This window comes from Aptenodytes patagonicus, chromosome 1 (genome assembly GCF_965638725.1).
Source record: "Aptenodytes patagonicus chromosome 1, bAptPat1.pri.cur, whole genome shotgun sequence".
Taxonomy (NCBI): Eukaryota; Metazoa; Chordata; class Aves; order Sphenisciformes; family Spheniscidae; genus Aptenodytes; species Aptenodytes patagonicus.
Genome location: NC_134949.1, coordinates 76964733 through 76978512, shown reverse-complemented (window position 1 = coordinate 76978512; position 13780 = coordinate 76964733). Strand labels below are relative to the sequence as shown.

At 39.7% G+C, this 13780-nt stretch overlaps 1 protein-coding gene across 2 annotated transcripts in view; it reads left to right on the top strand.

Moving 5' to 3' along the window:
* The window catches only part of ITPR2 (inositol 1,4,5-trisphosphate receptor type 2), a 271888-nt gene that overhangs the window by 189603 nt on the left and 68505 nt on the right, over positions 1-13780 (top strand). For both annotated transcript variants that reach the window (XM_076343386.1, XM_076343377.1), the window contains 7 exons: positions 80-267; positions 1561-1744; positions 2340-2596; positions 3528-3728; positions 5686-5796; positions 10628-10723; positions 11943-12062. In XM_076343386.1, coding sequence (XP_076199501.1) covers positions 80-267; positions 1561-1744; positions 2340-2596; positions 3528-3728; positions 5686-5796; positions 10628-10723; positions 11943-12062 — 1157 coding nt within the window. The remainder of the gene's footprint in view (positions 1-79; positions 268-1560; positions 1745-2339; positions 2597-3527; positions 3729-5685; positions 5797-10627; positions 10724-11942; positions 12063-13780) is intronic.

The window sequence follows — 13780 nt, the reverse complement described above, 5'->3', positions numbered from 1 at the left end:
AATTATTATTACTAATAAATTCATTTTCATATACATATGTGAAACAGACATAAGTGGTATGTATTTGTCTAATTTGCAGGTGGATTTTCAGGACAAGACTCAGATAAGTCTGGGGTAACCATGTTTGATATTCAGTGCCTTCTGGATAAAGAAGGTGCATCAGAACTAGTCATAGATGTTATAGTAAACACCAAAAATGACAGAATTTTCTCAGAAGGCATTTTGCTTGGTATTGCGTTGCTTGAAGGTGGAAATACACAAACACAGGTACTTACTTCATTTACTTATTCACATATTGATTTTCAAATGCATGTAGTCTGGAGACAAATAAAAAGAACCTTTTTGCTGTGAGTTCTGTGAAAAGTTTATCGCTATAATATGTATCTCTATAATACAAATGTAAATATGCCCTGTTATTATGCAGTATCTCATCGTGTAGACTCTTCAATAGAAGAAAACATTTTTCAAATGTCCCTTTGTGTAGCACAGTGCTTCTTTTAATCTGGTCTTTGCCATATGAACATCATCTCCAGTTATTTCATATCTCTCTTTGTAAAATTAAAAATTACAATACTTTCAACTTTATAATAGCGATAAAATTAAGTTATTTTCTGGAAAAGTTTAGGGACGTTTATCAAAATCTCCAAAGAGAGAAAACCTGGCTGTTTGAGAAGACAAATATCCCAGTCCATAGAAAATAACTGCTTTAAACTACGGATTCTAGTTTTTGTGAATGATATCCCTCTCATCCAACTTTAGCCAAATAAGATGACTGTTTATTCTTACTCTATGATCAGCAGAGTTATCATAAGAGCGGAGAGATGGTATGAATCACTCCCCGCATTTCCCCGTATCTCATCATTACCTGTGAAGGGAGCCTAAATATGAGAGGAATCCCATCCTGTATCTTTATTCTGTAAAAGAGAGAATACGATCTGTGACCCTTAGAGAGTGTCCAGAAAAAGTTGAAGAAGTGAGTTTTTCTTGCAGCTTTCTAAAATGAATTGTTAGGGGCTGTAAAAGGCTTTTACTTTAAGATAGCGTTTGTAAACTGTTGAAAATGGTACTCAGCCTGCTTGACAGTAATACTAAGGGACTGGACTTAATAACCTAAAATATTAATTCCAATTCTGTGTGAAGCACAAAAAATGTATATAATCTAAGCTATAATATTACACATTAGATGTTTCATGCTTCCTCTTGTTGTTACATAATAACAATTACTTTTCACTATTAGTTGTAGATGGGATATTATAACTCTAGAATGCCTGGAGAAATGGAGTGTGTCACAAAGTAATTTAACTTCAAGTGTAATATTGTGACATTTTAAAGACTGCAAATAGCAGCATTCACCATTTTATCCAAATTTAAAAATGTTATCATCAATCCTTGTTACCAGCCTTGTATATCACTTTGTGGAAGAACTGGTCAGGTAGTGGCCAACATTTGTTCTGTGTAAGTGAAGTAATTATTCATGATTTATTTCACAAAAAATAGTGTATTTTTGTATTTCTTCTTCCTTAGAAGATTGATATCTAAAGAATTTTTTTTTTTTTGCAGTATTCGACTTACCAGCAACTGAAGGAGCAAAAAAAGTCGGAAAAATTCTTTAAAGTCCTGTATGACCGCATGAAAGCGGCTCAGCAGGAGATACGGTCGACAGTGACAGTGAACACTATTGATTTGGGGAGCAAGAAGAAAGATGATGATGGTGACCTAACCATATCTGTTCCCAAAAAGAGAGGTAAGGAGGTACCCAAGTAAAAGAGGGGAGAAGTGCATTATATTTAAACCACGTGTACTGCACCACTGATACTATGTTGTGTTGATCAATAAGCTTTAATATTAATCATTGGTAATTTGCATCTTTTGCCTGTTTTTCTCTAAATTACAGGCCATCTCTTAAGCTGGTTACAAGGAATTAGCTTTGATGAAATCAGTGAAGCTATGCCAGTTTACACCAGTAGAAGATATAGAACCATATTTTTAGAGAAGCAGAAGTAGAGGCTGCTGCTAATGGGGCTATTTCACAAGAGCAAGCGCAGGAACTGATTTCCCACCCTGTGGTCCTTCCATTGTTCTCATCATTTATTGTATATGGGAGAGAAATAGTAGAGCTTTTTGTTTTAATGTTCTGTTTCACTCTGGTTTGTGGTTTATTTGGAACATGCTATCCCTGCATGAATGTTGCTTTGATATTCTTTGTAAGTTGCCTAGAGGTCTTTGAAAAGTTAGGCACCAACAAAGAAAAAGTTGCATTCATTATTATTGTTTTCTTATTGTTTAATCAAACAAGGAGAAAGAGTTTAAAAAATGAAGGAAAATTATCTTCTTTTCAGTAAAGGATTCAACCCTGCATCTGAAAGAGGGTATGAAAGGACAGTTAACAGAAGCATCTTCTGCAACGTCCAAGGCTTACTCTGTGTATAGAAGAGAAATGGACCCAGAAATAGATCTTATGGGCTCAGGAACAGATGCTGCAAACGCAGAAGAGAAGTCCGCAGAAGAAGCAATCATGAGCCCTGCCATTGCAATCATGCAGCCAATACTGAGATTTCTTCAGCTGCTGTGCGAGAACCACAACCGAGAGCTCCAGGTAAAGTGTTTTTGAGCTGAGCTCCAAAAGAAGTATTACAGGAGCTGGAACTTCATAAGGGAAGAAAAACATGCCTGTGCATGGCTCCTGTTACAGAACAGGGGTGACTAAAATGTTCTTCTTCTTTTGGTCCAAGGGATAAAATAACCCTTTTCAAGAACCACTTTCATGATCTGGTTGAGCTCATGTTTATATCCCCAGAATTGCTTGGGGACCGCAGCATAGCCACATGGAATTGAGAAGTGTCTGAATGTCCCTGTTAGTATAGTTTCTGTGCACAAATGGTGGATCACTTACCACAGGCTTGAAGACCACAGGAAGTTTCTGGGCAAAATTTGGGTACTGCTCTTTTCCCTAGGTATTATGATTGAAGGCTTTAAGATGCTATGTGTGTCCCTGCTATCAGTTCCTCTAGCAGAAATTACTGTCCCCATGGCAACCTTTGCAAAATGAATTTTCTGCAAATATACCTCAGTGCCGTGTCCAGCAGCCTCCCTTAAAGCAGTGTTGGGGGTGGTTTGAGCTAAGCTACCATTCTGCGCTGACACGGCTGAGGAGCAGTCGTAATGTGCCACCATACCTGCTCAGCTGTGGGGCAACAAGCTTCCAAGAGAAGGGTCGTAGTAGATGGATGGGGGCAGGTGTACAGGACATATATAAGACATTTAAGGCCAGTGCAGGTGTTTGCAAGGGTCACTTTTGTAAGCCCTCCTTTCTCTACCAATTTAATCAGATAATGGTTCTAAACTGCTGCACTAAGGCATAACATATTTTCTACAGTGTAGCGTACTTCAGTATCTAAGGTACAGTGGTCATATGGTCGTAAATTGTTCCCTTTAATATTTTCATGAAAAAGACTGCGTGTTTGACTTGACTCTAACTCTTGGTTTTTTGTTGGGTTTTTTTGGTGTTCCTTTTCTCCATCCACCAGAATTTTTTAAGACATCAGAACAATAAAACAAATTACAACCTTGTTTGTGAGACCCTTCAGTTTTTGGACTGTATCTGCGGAAGCACGACAGGTGGACTGGGCTTATTGGGGCTTTACATCAATGAGAGGAATGTGGCTCTTGTGAACCAGACGCTGGAAAGCTTGACTGAATATTGCCAAGGTCCATGCCATGAAAATCAGGTAGGGCTCAAATAGCTTGTGGATGCAGAAGAATATACCTGGACGTGTGGTATCTGTGTGCTTATCATAAGCCTTTCGGTGTTCTTAATAACATAAGTTCACTTGTAATTGCTATGACTAGGCTTAACACGTTTCAAGCTTTCATAAGGCCTGAACAATCCTTTTAAGTCAGAACTCAATATAGTCTCTTCCTGTAGTATGTCTGTTTACATGGAGGGTTTCCAGTCCTTTTGGAGAGAGTTTAATGTCTTATGTCAGTGGGTCCATGGTTTAAACCTCACTTTGTGAGGCTGGATTTCAAGTCACAGTTGTGGAAGTACATTGCATACATAACCTTGTTTTCTTCATTTTCCTACGTTTTGCCTTTGCTGGTGTTCATATAGGTTGCTAACATTTACTTTCCCCGGTTCACATAACTGCCACAAAGTTTAACTTACTATCCTGCTGTACTACCTATCAGCATCTTTAATTATGATATCAGTAGTGAAATGGATGAGACTAAAGATCATGCTTCTAATCTTCTGTGCCTTGCTTGATGCAGTCTTTTTAAGTCACATAGCTGTGACTTTTGGTAGATGTCTCTTCAGTGTTGTGCTGAGGCAGTATAGAAAGGTAAAGAATGTAGTTACATGCTGCTATATTTGATATGAAGAGAACCGTAGTAAAGTTGTCATGATGGAATTTCAGAATTTTTACTATGGATTAGCAATGGGAAAATTGCGGTGGGCGAAATTACAGAGGCAATCTATTCTTGATACTAGAAATAGCTGAAGAAATACATGCAGTATTAATGCTACTTCATTAACATGCACAAATGAAGTGCAAAGTGCTTCTATTGCCATTGCTGGTAATCAACAGCCTTTACTTAATACTTTAAAAACAAACAAACAAAAATCCTTTAGTGGGCTAAATTTAAACAGTGATATTTGATTCACTAATGGATGGGAAAAACATCTGTAAAAAAAGAATAATTACAGGACTGGAGATGAAAAAAACCCAAAACCTATGTTTCAAGGTAACTTGTTCTCCAGCAAGTTTACTTGAGTAACACCGATAATGGAAGGGAATGATTAGTTACACTTAATTACTTAGACCTACCTGCTGGGAAGTCACTCAGGATTTGAGTTATGCTTGTTTACACCAACTGCAAGTCTGATTCAGTGTATTTCAGAGGCAAATGCTCCACACTCTCATTTTCATTTTTTCCCCCCTCTCTGTCTTTCTGGAAAACTTTTCCTATCCTATTGTCCTATAAACCTGTTAGAAAAAAATACCATAGGCTTGTATAACTGACACTTACTTACAAGGCTTAGAAGGTCTGGAACTCCCGCTGTAAAAGCATTTGGGAAGTACCATTGGTCATAATTACAGTTTTGAATTCCACGTCCAGAAATGTCCTTCTGTGCAGGACATGTCCAGGTGCATGTAGAAAACCTTAATCTTTGCAAACAATTCATGCTATAACAGCGATATTAATGCTGGTTGCTGAATGCAAATTAAGAATTTGAGTGTGCAAATTTGATTGTGCCTACATTCAAGCATGTCTTTTATATCTCTGCATGTGTGTTCAGCTGGATCTGGCAGTGCTCCTGCGGGCTGCTGCCTCTAACTTGTACCACTTGGTGCCAAATCCTGCATGATTGACTGCAAGCATATTTTAGCTTGCACCACCTCTTTTCCAGTTGTGTACTTCACTACTAGCAGCGTTGGGGTTAGTTCTGTACAACACAAGTCTCCCCCAGCACCTCTTGTGGCACGTTTTCCGGCTGCTTTGCTTTGGCTCGGAGGTTCATTGCTGTTACAAGGTCTTTCAAGTTCTGGGTCCTTGTTTTGGAAATTCGCTGATGTGCATATTCTCTCTCTCCCTCCCTCCTCCCATCCCGTCTCCATCTTTTCCCCCCTCCTTCCCTCCCTCTCCCCCGTCCCCCTGACTCCCTTCTCTTCTCTTATTTTGCAGACTTGCATAGCCACCCATGAATCTAATGGGATTGATATTATAATTGCACTCATCTTAAATGACATAAACCCTCTTGGCAAATACTGCATGGACTTGGTGCTTCAGCTAAAGGTACAGTAAATGTAAATTTGTTTATTTAAATTTGAGTAATAATAGAAGACATACCTATGCAAGAGCTTTAGGCAACCTGACATTTACTTAATCTTACCTTAGCATAATATACTCAGCAGCCTTTGAAAACGAACGTTGCAAATGAATACAGCTCAGCCTCTGAATCCTTATCAGGCCCTCTACCACAGGCCTTTTGACCCAGTGTTGTGTTTGGGAGTATGCCCTCAGCTTCTTTTAAAAAAATCCTATCAAACAGACACGATATAGCTAGCATGAAGAGTCTATATTGTGGGCATAAAATCTCACGGGATTGATAAATAGCAACACTGTACAAACAGGTAACAAGTCAGGCATTCTCTGTTTATACTGAACTCTTTAAAAAATTACTTGAGAAGATGTGAAAAAAGAATAATATATCAGATGACTTGTAATGTCAAATAAAGTTGAAAACAATGTTAAAGTAAATTGTATTTTATTTCCCTTCTCACTGTTCTCTGAGGGGGAGGACAAAGTGTAGAGTGGGAGGGCTTGTGATTTTGTTTTCTATTCTCTGGAGAGCTGGATAGGCTTGTAGATAAGTTTCCTTGGTCTGTGTGCCATTGCATGCAGAGGGGAGCTCTGCAGCTATAGTGTGTGCCAAGTGGGGTAGAACTTGTCCAGGAGGAGCCTGGGGTTATTGCCTTTTCTTGCCTTCCGAATGAAGGATTTCCATTGCAGATGGCCTATTTCCTCCCCAAAACCAGCAAATACTTTGTGGTAGCTGCATTGCATCATATTGGCAACATTACGGATGTCTAATAAAGTAATTAATGTAGCTATATATCATGTACAACGAAACATTGAATCAACAGTGCTTTACACATGATTTTAATAACTGTAATTACATTTTTGAATGGCACTGTAATTCAGCCCCCCCTTAAGCAAAACACTTAAGCAGACATTTAACTTTGAACATGCAGACAGTTCTTTTGAAGTCCAAATTTCAGTCCCTGTAAAGACCTACCTGCCATTTTTATCATGAAGCTGGCAAATGTTTGTAGAACATCTTTTCTATGTAATAACCAAAAATGGAGTTTAGTGACATTGCTGCAAGGGCCAGTTTGGCCCTGTTCATAGGAGACTATATATGCTTTACTCTTACTTAAATAGCAAAAACTGTGATGAATGATACCAAAGGTTCAAACTGTGGAAATGATTCTGATTCTACAGAATCATAGAGTCGTTTGGGTTAGAAGGGACATGTCGAGGTCATCTTGTCCAACCCCCCTGCTCAAGCAGGGTCAGCCAGAGCAGGTTGCCCAGGACTGCGTCCAGTTGAATATCCCCACAGATGGAGACTCCACAACCTGTCTGGGCAACCTATTCCAGTGTTTGATCACTCTCACAGTAAAAAAGTGTTTTCTTGTGTTTAGATGGAATTTCATGTGTGTTTTAATTTGTGTCCATTGCCTCTTGTTCTCTCACTGGGCACTTCTGAGAGGAGTCTGGCTCCCTCTTCTTCATTCCCTCCCATCAGGTATTTATACACATTGATAAGATCCCCCTTCTCCAGGCTGAACAGTCCCAGCTCTCAGCCGCTCCTTAAACGAAAAATGTTCCATTCCCTTAATCATCTTTGTGACTTTTTGCTGGACTCATTCCAGTAAGTCCATATCTTTCTCGTACTGGGGAGCCCAGAACTGGGCACAGTGCTGGGCCAGATGTGATGTCAAGAATTAGATCCAAATTAAGAAGTTACTGGTTTTTACTTTGAGTGGCAACGCATCCAAATAACAGCATGGAGTTTACCAGGTAATGTTTAACATTGACAATCTGTCAGTGTTCATAGGCAACTCTGAAGTTGCAAATGCATAAATTTTGCAGTGAAAATACAGAATACAAAGTATATAGGCCCACACACTTACACATATAAACAAGCTCAGACGCTGCTTTCAGGGAACATTATATGTTGAACTCATACCCCCGAAGCAAAGCAAAGGCAACGCAGAATTATATTTTCCCATGCCATCTTTATTTAGCTTGTTTTGCACATAGTTTGTGATGTGGTATTTAATTACATCTTCATGGATTATATTTTCCAGTGGACTCCCGAATCATTTAGCGAGCAGGGTAGACAGTGTTCGTGGAGTGCACAGATGGCCAATGTTCTGTTCTGCTTCTTGTTATTTTGAGTATGACCCCCTGGCCTTCCTTACTGACTAGTATTTAAGCCCTGGCACACAGTATGACCTCAATATCTGCCACCCTGTATAGTGGCAGGATAAAGAGACATCAGTCTAAGGGTAGAGAGAGTCTAATACGAGTATCTTTTTGGCTTTCCCGTAGCACCTTACTCTGCTGTATCTAGTTGCTTCATACATTAATTTATTTTTCCTAAATTCTTAGGAGGAGATGAGATGGGAACCCAGGTAAAGAGAAATGAAGGCCAGAAGTACTTTGGGCTGTCCTGTTTGTAGCACCTGGGAACTGATTTTTCACAGTACTAATGTGTTATCTTCCAAGTAATGGACCTCTTTTCTTCATTGATATCTGGGAATGGAAATCAGATCCTAGGGTCTCAAAGCATGCAGAAAATGAAGAACAAGTAGTCAAATGAGCATCTCCACGTCAGGAGCAAGTGATCAGAGAGAAAAAAAACTGGAGGATGTGCCTACCTGCTGTAATTCTAGGCTATGGCATGCCACTTTTGCTGAGTCAGTAGCAAGAAGCTGGCTGTTGATGACACAAAGTCCTACCCACCCTCTACCTTTCCTCATTGCAGCAGGCTTCTCTCCATCCCCAGGGTTACCTGCACTGGGAAATGGCTTCAAAGTCCTCCTCACCCATGAGTGAGTAGACTGGTGCCTTCGTCCACTGTTTCCTCCCCTTCCTTCTCAAGCTACCTAGCAGCCTGTCTTGTTCCCTTCCCTCCTCCTCAGTTTGAGATCCTACCAATGCTACCACAGCTGACTTGGTCACCATTGTAAGGGAAACTGCAACAGAAAAAGAAGCATCCAGTTCTTCAGAGCAGCACCCTGTTAGGAGTCTTAATGAAAATGCTATCCTTTCCCTCCACCTGGTCTCATTCACTGCGCACATTAAACTTCTGCAGTGTAAGTTGCAAGGTAAAGAGTCTGACTAGACCTTTCCAATGGATGGTCCTGATTTGATTTTGGAGCAAAAGGAAAGGGAACCTATGGAAAATTTCATATGGAGTCCCGTTCTCCTTCAGCCAGTCCCAGTCTGCTCTTTTCTTCTCATCTGTTGTTCTTTGTCCTTACCTTATTCTTGTGTTGGCAAGCCCAGGCTCCTCTCTCCTGGCTTCTCAACTCCCAGTCTCCTCTCCCATGAAGGTCCTAGTTCCCCTGTCATGTATAAATCCTCATTCTACTAATCTAAGCCTCCTTCCATCTGCCCCTTCCTTCTGTGGCTGACTTCTCATGCTACAGTCCTCCAGCTGGAGATGTTCAAACCTCAGCTTGATGCAGCCCTGAGCAACCTGCTCTGAGCAGGGGGTGGGACTGCTGAAAAATCAGTCCAGAGGAGAGCCTCAAAGGCGTGATTTTGTGATCCAGCCTGCCTGGTTTTGTGATTCTGTGCCCACCAAGAAGAAACTCCGTGGGCTTTTAGCTGTGAAACTAGCAAGTTTCTACAGTATAGTATTGAAATTGTAATTTAAAAATTGCTGATGAGTTGGACAAATTTGGCTGGGTTTCCCAGGGGACTACAACTTGCATGATGGTGTTATCTTGGCCTCTAGCGCTCCAGATTTTCAGCTCTGCTATCAAAACTTGGAGAAACAAAGGCTGCTTAAAACAGAAGTTGCTTGAACATGCAGAAAAGAATATATTTCTTTTTGCCTCAGTCCCAAAAGCAGCTGAGCCCTTTTCCTCCAAAATTGCCCATACTAATTGTCTGAGGCACACCCTCGCTGTGAGAAGTTTCAGTTTGAATTGCTGATATCTGGCAATAAGCAGCTGAGAACGAGGTTGTATGATGGTTCAGAGTTTTACTGGCCCCTACCTGGATCATGGGACTGTGTTCTACTTCCAAGTATTCACACAGCTCGGTCTGTGATGGGGGTTGATGAGGGGATGCTGTGGCAGGTGAACCAAGGCAACGACGCTCTGCCAGAAAGCAGTCAAACTCCAAAACCATTCTTCCTCTCCTGTTCACAATAACTGATGTAACTGGAATTAAGACAGGTCTCTGAAGTTTAAGGCACTACTGGGTTACTGCTACTAAAGCTCATGCTATTTAATCCTTGGGACAGGTCTCGGTGAAAAGCAGCCAGTTGACAAAGTAAAGAATACCTTTATACGTTCCCCCAGGAATATTTGGTAGTGAAACAAAATTCCAGGAATGTATGAAAACAGTTTATTTTATAGCCTTTCAAATAATAACCAGTCAGACTTCATAAAAACCAAAGGGGAAGGAAACCTGCCTGAATGATGAAGCCTTTCGTGTAACACACTTTGTAATTACCTCTGTTGAGTATTATTTTAACAGAAAGCCATGGCAAAAATTGCTAGGTGGGCAATAAGAAAAGGAAATGGGATTTCATTTCTTGTGCACAGTATAGAACAAGGCTCTGTATTTAAGTCGAATATTTTTCAATATTTAAAACACTTCTTCCAATATAGCATGCAGGGTTAGTTAGCCGTACAGTATGCTGACATTAAAATGGGAGAAAAACCCTATTAAATATGTCAGTAAAATAAAAGATGCGAGTAGTTTGAAATCTTATCTGCTAAAAAAGTGGTCCTCGTAATCTCAATTAAAACAAATGCAAGGGTCGTTAATCCATGAAATAGATTTTTAAATTTGCATTAACTTGGTTTTGTATCTCTAGAACAATGCCTCCAAGCTTTTGCTGGCTATTATGGAAAGCAGGCACGACAGTGAGAATGCGGAAAGAATCCTTTTCAACATGAGACCAAGGGAACTGGTGAGAAAACTTCTGAATATTCATAAATCTTTTGGCTGAAAAAAAATCTGTCATTAAAACATTTTTAAAATGATCTGCATCTAAGCTGAAAAGTGTTGGCAGCATATAGTGACACAATGTATCAGGATAGTACTAATTCACAAAAAGTACTTTAAAAGGATCAAGCATGCATGATTTCAGTCTTTACGACTTCATTATTTTTATCTGTTCCAAGCACTTTTCTGTAATTGTTTCCTAACTAAATTATCATACTCTGGTAGATTGTCTTCAAGTACATTTTGTCAGGGGCTGGGAAATCAAGCTTGTACAGTTTGTGAAACAGTGCTAACAGAAGTGTGTGTGTAGACGTATAATATATATATTATATGTATGTATGTTGTATGTTATATATATATGTCTCATGAGCAAACAGAGTTACAAGCAGCTGTTGCTGTATTTTGGAATAACCGTGATACTTGTGTAGGTCTCCAGGAACTTGAAATAGATTGTAAGTCTGCAGAAATTGTTTCCAATCCAGTTGACCATGTTTTCATGACTGAAAAACCTGTTTTGTGGGGAGATCTGTGGGCATCAGCCTCTGCACTTGGGCAGAGCCCGGTGGCCTGCTGGTTTTGGGGAGTCATTGCCATGGTGGCATGTCAGCACGATGAGGCCGTCCCTAGGGTACAACTGCAGGATCAGGCCCTGCGTGGGGAATGTAGGATTTCCCCCACATTGGTCCTGTAAGAGGCTTTTGAATATTTCGGAATTACCCCAGCACCCTGCCCAGATCTGTATCTTCCTTTTCTTTTTGGTTTAGTGTTTTTTTTCTGTTAAACTGTGTGGAGAATGCTGAGTGACGTTGCAGCCAGCTCTAGCCAGAGAGAGATCATGGCTGCACTCTTTAAGTGCCGCAAGACTTTACCTGTGGTATCTGTAGATCTGTCTTTAAAAGCACTTGTGAAAATACGTGTTCAGAAAGGCCCAGCGTCCCTGTTCCTTTCTCATGGTTGCAGAAGTTTTGCTGATGAGAAATGTAGCAGTTTGGAGCTTCATAAATACTTCAAGCTTGTCTTTATTCAGAAAGTGTTTCTCAGACTGCTCACTCTTCCTGCAGGACTGCGGGGCACCCATCCAAGCTTGCGCTGAACAAAGCAAGCATGTTCAAACACAGTGTTCAGTGCTTTTTCCCCGAGAATGACAGTTATTTCATCTCTCCTTGGTTGGGTTTGTGTTACAGGTGGATGTGATGAAGAATGCATACAACCAAGGCCTCGAATGTGACCATGAGGAGGAGAATGGAGATGATGGCATCTCCCCAAAAGATGTTGGCCATAATATCTATATTTTGGCACATCAGGTATGTCTTATTTGTTGTGTGACTGCTTCCAGAAAAGCGTTACGTGGTTAAACTCCACACAAAACCAGTCTGATCAAAAAGGGGAGTTTTCCCTTCTTGTGATTTCTGGCTCATGTTTGTATGCAACGTGACTTTTATCTGGAAAGTTGCTGAGAGCAGGACAAGTAAGCAGTCTCACTGTATGAGTAGGCACTCTATGGGATTTGATAGACTCTATTTGTGTGAAATAACAATGTAGAGCAAAGCAATTAAGGTCCAGTTAGCTTTGTCTTCTTTTAACGTTAACAGCACATTTATATCAATCAAATCATAAATCACGTTATCATTATTGGTGTATTTTAAACAGTAGCTTCAGTTGTGATACCAAGTGAACTTGAATTGAGAAGATTCCTATTATTTTAGATATATTAACTAGTCAATAAGAATAGCCTTATTAGGCTATATAATAGCCAAGGGCCTTTTTACTGTACTCTCCTTTCGAATTATGTTGTAGTGCCCTCAAGCTTTTTCTGAGCACTTTTTCTTCTTTACTGGTAAAGGTAGAATGTACACTGGCAGTTTTTATTTAATGGGATATTAATTCTTCAGAGTAGTTGGTATCAAAAATAGTTTATCTTTCAATTATGTTAAGAGTATTGAAAAAATGTTTTAAATTAAAAAAGTAAAGACCACGTATTTCTTGATTATATCATAAATGATAGCATTTGGTATTTCATAAAAGGGCCAAATTCTTAAAAAATGTTTTTACTAAGTAAGAAGAAATAAACAGATGGGGATAGGGAGTGTTCTACATTCATTATGCTTATTAAGTGTTGTTAGGGCTTGAATACTAAATGGAAAAAGAAAAGAAAGCGATCTATAGTTACACTAGTATTATGCAATGTTTCTTTCAAGCAAGGAATGCAAAAACAGTTACTGAGTTATGCTCGTGTGCTTGCAGCACATTTAAATAAGTAACTCTTATTATGTTGTTGCGGTTGCCCATGTTCTACTCTTGTGCTATATGTAGGACTGTACCTAAGATACCATTCAAAAATGATAGAATTTCTAGAAAACATCTGTAGCTCCTTACCTTGTGTGACTATTTACTCCTTGTATGAATGCTTATAATGAAAATTTCAATGCCTGCCAAATAGAAATGTTGGTATTTTATGTCTTCTGCGTACAGTTTGTGTTAAGTGACTTAACAGGGTTTGTGACAATGGAAAATAAGTTTTGGGGAGTAAAATATAGGCTTAAAACTATATATGAAGTAACTGCTGGGGTCATTTTACAAAAGAGGTCACTACCAAGGGTACACTAGCTAGCTGAGGTGTAGATTAAGCTCTGTCCCTAGATACATATTCAGGGTGCTGGGGATGTGCATGATGCCACTCCACAGCTATTCCAAATGCCTGATCCATAGTTGGCATTATGGTTGCATAAGGCTGGATATTTTTACAGCAATTTACTGAGCTCTTTCCTGTTCTGTAGAATTAAATGGCATGATTGGCTCTGTATGCTGTAAAAATATCCACCTTTTAAAAAAATGACTCTTTTCCTCTTCTTGCATTTCTGTGACACAGTACATGTGCCTGCTTACAATAGCTTTGCACCCATGTCAAGCCCCATATCAAAACAAAGCAATAGAAGGGCAGGCAATCTGGGGCCTTTCTCTCTCCTCCGCTAATGAAAAGCTATGATTCTTGGCACAGGACTGCTGATCGTTGACCCCAAAC